This window comes from Dictyostelium purpureum (genome assembly GCF_000190715.1).
Source record: "Dictyostelium purpureum unplaced genomic scaffold DICPUscaffold_18, whole genome shotgun sequence".
Classification (NCBI taxonomy): Eukaryota; Evosea; class Eumycetozoa; order Dictyosteliales; family Dictyosteliaceae; genus Dictyostelium; species Dictyostelium purpureum.
In genome coordinates, this window is record NW_003519355.1 from 61,217 (window position 1) to 69,810 (window position 8,594).

Here is an 8,594-nt window from a genome sequence, read left to right on the forward strand (position 1 = left end):
GAAAATATGGTGTATTACAATATAACTTCACTAGAAGACTTTAACAAGAGGTTCTCTTCTCTTGCCAAAGCAATTATATATTTTTCAGCAGAATGGTAGGGCACACCTATATTATTTTGTTACATCTATTTTTTTAATTTTATTAACTTTAAATTACTTTAATATAATTTAAACCCACAGGTGCTCTACATGCCATACCACCACACCAATATTTTTAAGAAAGGGCAAACAGTATACAGATATTGTATTTTTAAAAGTGGATATAGATAAAATATCAGAGTTGGATTTGTGTAAAGAAATTACAGGTATACCAACATTTAAATCATATAGAAATAAAGTTAAAGTAGATGAATTTACGGGTGACAATGAGGCACACTTGGAAAAATTAATTATTGGGTTGGATGGGTAGATATATATATTTATTTATAAAAACAATCATTAGTTATTTTTTTTAATATTAACATATCTATTTTTTTTTAATAATTATTAGACACCGTAAAATTATACCTGGCAAAGTAGTAACACCAAATGATATACACAGCTTCAATGAGGAATTTAATAATACATCTTTATCTATTGTTTCTTTCACTGCTGATTTGTAAATATTAAATCTGAAATCTTATATCTATTGTTAATTTATTTATATACTAACATATACTTTTATTAATCAATAGATGTGATATGTGCAATAAATTTGAGAAATCAATTTTTCCTAAATGTGCTCAAGAAAATCCAAATATATCATTTATTATAGTAAATATTGATAAATTATATGATTTACCTCAAGCCAAAACCGTTTCAAGTTTACCATTTTTTAAAGCTTATAAAAATCAAAATCAAATAGCAGAATATGCAGGCTCCGATGAAAATAGATTTGAAGAATTGGTTTTAACCCTAAAATCTTCATAATAATAATAATTAAAAAATAATAAAAAAATCCATCATTCTATTTATATATTTTATATTTATTTTTATTTTTATTTTTATTTTAAAAAATTATTTCCGACCTAAAGCCAATTTTTTTTTTTTTGTTAAATATTAAAGATTATAATAGGGTTGTCATGATGTTTTTTTCTTGATTTCTTCCGTTTTTTTTTTTTTAATATTTTTTTCTATAAACAATTTTGTATAAATATTTTTTATTAAAAAAAAAACTGATCATTTTATAAAACTTTTTTTACATTCAAATACAATTATATAAACATTTATATTTGTTTATATAATTTCTTATAAAATAATTAAAATTATTAATCCAGATAGAATAAGCCAAACAATCAGAGAATGGCCAATTACTTAAAAGAACAGGGTAACAGCGAAAGAACATCGTTATTATTCAATAGAAATAATAAATCAATTTACAGTTTAAATTCACTCCTTAGAAAGTACCCAGCTAGTGGTGTCCTTGAAGAGGAAGAAACAAATGGAGCAAGTGTTGCTTTGGATAAATGTTTAACAATTATCGACGTAGTATCATATGGTATTGGTTCGTCTGTAGGTGCTGGTGTATTTGTATCTATAGGTCTTGCAATCAATTCATATGCTGGTCCTGGTACCCTGTTATCTTTTATTTTCTCGGCATTGGCCTGCCTGATTTCAGCTTTTTGCTATTCAGAATTCTCTGCTCGTATCCCAGTTTCGGGTAGTGCATATACTTTTACTTATGTCGCATTAGGTGAATTAATGGGTTGGTTTGTAGGATGTTAGTTTTAAGCAAAAAAAAAAAATTTTAATAAAAAAAAAAATAAATTATTAACATCAAATTAATCATTAATAGGGAATTTGACATTAGAATATGCAATTTCAGCAAGTGCAGTTGCAAGAGGTTGGGTCGGATATTTTGGTGTAATCTTTAGTATTTTTGGTGCAGAAACACCAGAGTTTATTGCCGGTTATTCTTTAAATAGTTGGATCAACGTTAACCCATTTGCACCAGTCATCATTATCTTTTGCACAATTATTTTGGTATTTGGTATTAAAGATAGCGCACGTTTTAATGCATGTATTACAGCATTGAATATTATTACCATTCTCTTTTTCATCATTTTAGGTTCCCTATATGTAAAAATCGAGAATTGGAACCCATTTTTACCATTTGGTTTTGATGGTGTATTTAATGCATGTTCTGTTGTATTCTTTAGTTATGTTGGTTTCGATTCTGTATCCACTTTAGCTGGTGAAGTTAAAAACCCAAAACGTGATTTACCAATTGGTATTGTTGGTACCTTAGTGATCGCCACTAGTCTTTACATTGGTGTTACACTCGTTTTATCTGGTATGGTCAACTTTACTCAAATAAGCACCAACTCACCATTATCACAAGCTTTCCTCACCGTTGACAATAAGTTGAAATGGGCTGCTATGGTTATTGCTTGTGGTACATTAACCTCGTTAACTGCCTCCACACTTTGTTGCTTGTTAGGTCAGCCACGTATTTACCTCCAGATGGCTAAAGATGGTCTTTTCTTTAAAAAATTCGCCACTTTAAATAAGAAACAAATCCCAGTTTTCGGTACTATTTTCACAGGTATCTTTGCATCAATTTTAGCAATCTTTATTGATTTAGATAATTTAACCAATATGATTAGTATTGGCACTTTATTAGCTTTCAGTTCAGTTTGTGCAGGTGTTGTAGTATTACGTTTCAGAAGAGAAGATGGTACTGAAGATGGTAAAATCCCAACAACTCTCATCTTATTTGTTTTATTTGTTTTCTCTTGCCTCTTTGGTGTTGCAAGTAATAACAAGTGGAATATGTGGATTCAAATTACCTTTGCTGGCATTTTACTCGCTATTATGGTTGGTCTCTGTTTCAAGAAACAAGTATTCAAACCAACTACCTTTAAATGTCCTTTTGTACCAGTGCTCCCATGTTTAGGTATTATCATCAACACTTACTTTATCATGCATTTAGATATCGCTTCATTCATTCGTATTGGTATTTGGTCAGTTGTTGGTTTTATCATTTATTTTGCTTATTCAATTAGAAATAGTAAATTAAATCAATATTATAATAACAAAACTAATGTTTACACAACAAATTAAAAATAAAATAAAAAATTTAATTTAATTTTTTCTTCAATCAAATAATTATCATAATCCATGTGTGTTTGTAAAATTGTAAAATTGTGGTGTTTTTTTTTTTTCTTTCTTTGAGATTAAACCCAAAATATTTTTTTATATATAGAACAATAGAATAACAATTATTATTTTTCCATTAAATTAAAAAATAAAATATTTTGGTTTTATTTTTAGAAACAACAGAAAATTAAAAAGAAAAATTATATTTCCTAAAAATTAAAAAAAAAAAGTTAAAAAAATTGTTTTTTAACTTTTTTTTTGACTTATATTTTTGAATTTTTGTTTTTGCATACACAGGTGGAAACACATCATAAAAAAAAAAATATCTGAAAATTCTTCCTGAGGAATAAAAAAAAATTTTATTTTTTAAAATTAATTTTTTTTTTTTTTTAAAACAACTTAAAAACCTTTTTTTTTTTTTTTTTTTTAATCTATACCAAACTTTTAGTTTATACAAATAAATTTTAAACTTTTTATTTCTTTTAATTTAGATAATGTATATATTGATTTATTTATAATTTATTTATTACTTTTATTCATTTCTTTAAAAATAAATATTTATTTTATTTAAATATTAACATTTTCTAATTTTTTTCTCAAATTTTTAATAGTAGTTAAAAAAAAGAAAAAAAAAAAAACAATGTACAAATATTCAATCAATTATTACAAATCTTTCTTTGGCTTTTTTTATATCCAGGGTTAGTTAGCTTAGGTGGGAGGGTATCATTCAAAAAATATAATAATAAAATCACAAAAAAAATCATTTATATAACACATCTTATTTTTTGTTGTTATTGTTCATATATATTCAGTTATATATCAAAACATTTTCACACAAATAATAGTAATAGTAATAGTAATATAATATATTCCTTTTCAATTAAAAAAAAAAAAAAAAAAAAAATTTTACCAGTCTTAGTTTTCCCAGTTTTAAATATTTAATTTATATAATAATGTTTTTTAAAAACAAAGTAATAAAAACAATATTTTTGATCCCGATCATGTAAAACCACCAGTTAACTTTGGCCTTAAGAAATCGTAAAACGAGTTCCATAAGCGATCGTAGGTGAAGGTTCAAGGTTTCCTTTTTTTATTTTTTCATATAAAAAATAAAAAAAAAATATAAATAAAAAAAAAATAAAAATATAAACAAAAAAAAAATTTAAAAAAAAAAACAATATTTATTCCTATCCTTACCTTTACTTTATTTATAACGGTTCAATTAGTAAGTCAACACACTTCACACATTATTTTTAAATATGTGGGAATACATTTTTTAATATTGTTGCATTCCCAAATATCCAAAATTTTTTTAGAGGGGGATTAAATTTATATATCATAAAACAAGCAGTTGCCATATATATTTTTTTTTTATAACCCCAAAATATTTTATTATTATTTTTTTTTATTTTTTTTTATTTTTTATTTCATCTTTTTAATCATATTTTTTTTTCATATATCTGTTTAAATATAAATAATAACATATTTTTTTTCATTTATCATATTTAAATATATTTAAAAAAAAACATAGTTTTAAATAATAAAGAAAATAAAATGATTAATAATAATAATTGTAGTAATAATAAAATTGATACAGCAATATATTTTGATAATAATAAATTATTAGATTTTAAAGTTAAAGATGTAAATACTAATTTAGAAAAATTAAGAGAATCACTTGGTGATTTAGTACCATACTGTAATGTGTTTATTGGAAAGGATGGTCCAATAGATTCGGAGCAAGAAGAATTTACCAAGGTTTCTGATGTATTAATAGGCGGAGCAATTCATTTTAAAACTCAAGATTCTATTTCCCGTGATGCAATTCAAGTAAAGACTGCAAGAAAAGTTAATGCAAAATCACACCCCGAGCTAGCAAATGCAAACACTGCTGTACTATCTAGTCCAATAGTCGATGCAACATCTTGCACTGTTGTTGCTGAGCAATCAAATGCTGTTGTTACTTCTGCAGGCCTTAATGTTACAACTACTGCCACAGCAAATGCCACTAATGTCGGAACTATAGCCACAACACAACAAATACCTTTGTGCAATAATGTTTTAAATGAAGACGGCGCAAGTAAAATGGGTATCAGTTTAAAAAATATTAATGTGGAAGAAAATCGTAAAAAAATTTTTGAATACTGCAAAAATCTTCCACTTAAATATTCAATTGATCCCGAAACCTTCCAAGATAGATATGAAATAGTTCAATGGGATTTAAACAATGCATTAATTTTTCCACCACAGGAAACATTATCTTTTATGACCAAATCAACATTTAATTCAATTGAACACAATGCACATAAAGGTGGTCTCTACACATGGAATGGTACAATGGCTCTCAAATCAATTTTCAATTTCATTAATAAAGGTCAAGTCGAATCTGAAAAATCACAAAGTGTCGAATCCAAGACTGTTTATTCCTATACCCATGGTATGATCCCTAGACTTGAGATTAGAATAGAGCCTGATTATATTACATTAAAAGACAATTTTATTAAATCTCTTGGAGAAGCCTCCAAAGATTTAGGTACCCTTAAGCAGTTCTTAAAAAACAACGAATTCTTTCCAACCAGGTACACTCTTGGTGGGAAAATATCATCAACCGGCTATAAAAAGGACTGTGCAGAGAGTGATAAGGAGTCCTTTGGTTTTACTCTCGAAAATCGTTTCAAGTTTAGCTTTCACGATCCCATCGATTTGGACTTTGGTTTTAATGTAGACAATAAAAGTGATAGTGGTACCAAAATTACAGGAAACTATTTATTTGACGAGAAAAGAGTTAGTGGTGGTGACAGAACTCTCAAGGATGATTTTGGCAAATATATATTATCATTAGAAAATATTCAAGATTGTTCAATCATTGAAATAGGTAACCTTTGTTCAATTTGGACCATATTAAAAAATCAAAATAGAGATCTACATGATAAATGTATTAATCTTTTAAACAGTGAAGCAAAAACAGTTAATATTCAAGTCTATTCAAGTGTTGTAAGTTTTTTTTTTTTAAAAAACAAATAAAAAAAAAAGGGTTTACTTATCTTAATTTAATTTAATTTATATAGGAAACTAATAAATTCAAAGGATATTCAAAATTTATAATCAATGGGAAAGAAATAGATTGTGGTAATAATCAAGGTTTTAATGTTGTAATATTGGACTCAAAAGGTTTAAATTTAGACTCAAAATCATTCAATACAAGTTCATTTTTCTTTTTTATAAACAGCTCAAAAAAATTTACTCGTTATTTAAAATCAATCAAAGATGGTAAAATAATTTTACTTTCAGTAAATGGTGATGGTTTCTCACATTTAAGTGAAGAGGCACAAAAAGAATTAATTGATCTTGGTATTGACCATGTGGAATTTTTCGAATCAAATTCTTCATTTTGTGCAATTCTCAAAAAAGGTGATAAGAATAGTGTTGTTCAAAATTCAAAAGATTCTTCAGTTGCCTATTGCGAAAAGAAATTTATAGTTATAAATAAAAATTAAATTTAAACCTTTCCCATATATTTTTTTTTTTTTTTTTTTTTTTTTTTTTTTTTTTTTTTTTTTTTTTTTTTTTTTCCCACTTAAAATTTTTTAAAAAAAAAAAAAAAAATTCCCCAATTTTTTTTATTTATTTATTTATTTTTTAATTAAACATAAAATTCTTTTGATTTTTATTTTTAAAACTTTGCACACACAAACTCAAAAAAATACTTTTTTTATAAACTACTCAAAATTATAAAATTGTTTTTTTTTTTTTTAAGATTTTTTATTTAATTTTTTTTAAATTTTTTTTTTAAATTTTTTATTTATTTTTTTTTTTAAAATTAAAATTATTTTAATAATTAATTTATATTTTTTTTTTCTTTAACTTTTTAATATTATATAATATTGGGCTATTAATTTATAAACCAAATAACGAAATATAATATATTTTGTATAACTATTAAACAAAGTAAATCGCAATAAATAAACAAACAACATAAAAATATATATATAACAAAATGTTTCTCTTTGGCAAACAAAAAACCCCAAAAGGTATGTATTGTTCTTTATTTGATATCAATAAAGTGTATTATTATCATTTATTAACATTTTATTACTATTTTTAACTTTAGAAATTCTCAGAGAAAATCAAAGGTATTTATATTTTGACTTTGACAACTAAAAAAATCTTTATATTAACAATCTTTTTTATTTTTAATCATCTATAATTAAATACAGAGCTCTTAATAAATCAATGAGGTAGGTGGTTTTAAGATTATCTAATTATAAATAAATAATAATATTTATTAACCCACAAATTATTTTAAAATTAAAAGAGAAATTGATCGTGAACGTGTAAATCTTCAGAATCAAGAAAAAAAGATTATATTAGATATTAAAAAGATGGCCAAACAAGGTCAAATGGTAAGGTTTAAAATAAATAAAAAAAAAAACAATTTTTAGCTCATCATATTAACCTTTAACTTTCTTCAATATTGAAATATAGAACTCAGCAAAGATTATGGCAAAAGATTTAGTTAGAACTAGATATCACATTCAAAAGTTTTATGAAATGAAAACTCAATTACAAGCTGTTAGTCTTAGAATTCAAGTAATTATCAAATTATTAATTATAATTTCTATAGGGTTACATATATAGTAATGATATTAATCCATTTATTTTTTTATTTATTTTTAATTTAGACTTTACAATCAACACAACAAATGGCAGAGGCAATGAAAGGTGTTACTAAAGCAATGATGACAATGAATAGACAAATGAATCTTCCACAATTTACAAAGGTATTATTTACAAAAGCTTTTCACAAGCACCACAATACAAAAAAAAAATTATTTATTTTTTATTAACAATATTTCTTAATAAAATGTATAGATTATGATGGAATTTGAAATTCAATCAGATAAGATGGATATGAAAGAAGAGATGATGAATGATACAATGGATCAAGTTATGGAACAAGATGACGAAGAAGAACAATCACAAGAAATCTTAAATCAAGTTTTAGATGAAATTGGTATTGATTTAGCTTCTCAATTAGTTGATACTCCAACTACAGTTGGTACAGCAGTTGCTTCAAAACATCAAGTCAATGGTTAATTTAAATTATTAAATAATTTTTTATAACATATTTCTAAACATAATAACTATATTAAAACAACAAAACCATATAACAATAACATATACCAACAATATCAAATAACCCAATTATAATTAGTAATTTAGAGATTGTATTTATTTATCCTATATTTTTATCAATAAACAAATTTGTAAATTTAAAAAATCTAATATTTATTAAAATAATTAAAATTTTATTTGATGATTGTATTTATTTGATTAACTGATCATGTTGCACTTCTTTTTATATTAATTCCAAATATATTTGGAATTAAAAAAGTAACAAATAAAAAAAGATGAAGAGATAAAACTATATTATTAATAATTATCTTTGAAAAATTAAATTATAAAAGAAATAAAACAATTAAAAAATTTTCTATTTTTTTTTTAGATTAAAAACA

At 24.1% G+C, this 8,594-nt stretch overlaps 4 protein-coding genes across 4 annotated transcripts; all 4 read left to right on the top strand.

Moving 5' to 3' along the window:
• Window positions 1-181: 181 nt before the first annotated feature.
• On the top strand, window positions 182-409 carry DICPUDRAFT_26917 (uncharacterized protein; the record flags this gene model as incomplete). Its single annotated transcript, XM_003284010.1, has 1 exon — window positions 182-409. A coding segment is annotated over one exon (228 nt), but the record flags the coding sequence as incomplete, so codon positions are not given.
• Window positions 410-681: 272 nt separating this feature from the next.
• On the top strand, window positions 682-909 carry DICPUDRAFT_147819 (uncharacterized protein; the record flags this gene model as incomplete). The annotated part of the gene is made up of 1 exon (XM_003284011.1): window positions 682-909. The coding sequence occupies one exon, from the start codon at window positions 682-684 to the stop codon at window positions 907-909; it is 228 nt and encodes a 75-aa protein (XP_003284059.1).
• A 3,723-nt stretch (window positions 910-4,632) lies between these two features.
• Window positions 4,633-6,592, top strand: DICPUDRAFT_96568 (uncharacterized protein; the record flags this gene model as incomplete). The annotated part of the gene is made up of 2 exons (XM_003284012.1): window positions 4,633-6,072; window positions 6,147-6,592. 2 exons carry the CDS (start codon window positions 4,633-4,635, stop codon window positions 6,573-6,575), a joined length of 1,869 nt encoding a protein of 622 aa, XP_003284060.1. The 3' UTR covers window positions 6,576-6,592.
• Window positions 6,593-6,915: 323 nt separating this feature from the next.
• Window positions 6,916-8,380, top strand: DICPUDRAFT_45207 (uncharacterized protein). Its single transcript, XM_003284013.1, has 7 exons — window positions 6,916-7,109; window positions 7,190-7,211; window positions 7,296-7,316; window positions 7,394-7,481; window positions 7,564-7,668; window positions 7,761-7,859; window positions 7,951-8,380. The coding sequence occupies exons 1-7, from the start codon at window positions 7,076-7,078 to the stop codon at window positions 8,173-8,175; spliced, it is 594 nt and encodes a 197-aa protein (XP_003284061.1). The 5' UTR covers window positions 6,916-7,075; the 3' UTR covers window positions 8,176-8,380.
• Window positions 8,381-8,594: the final 214 nt, after the last annotated feature.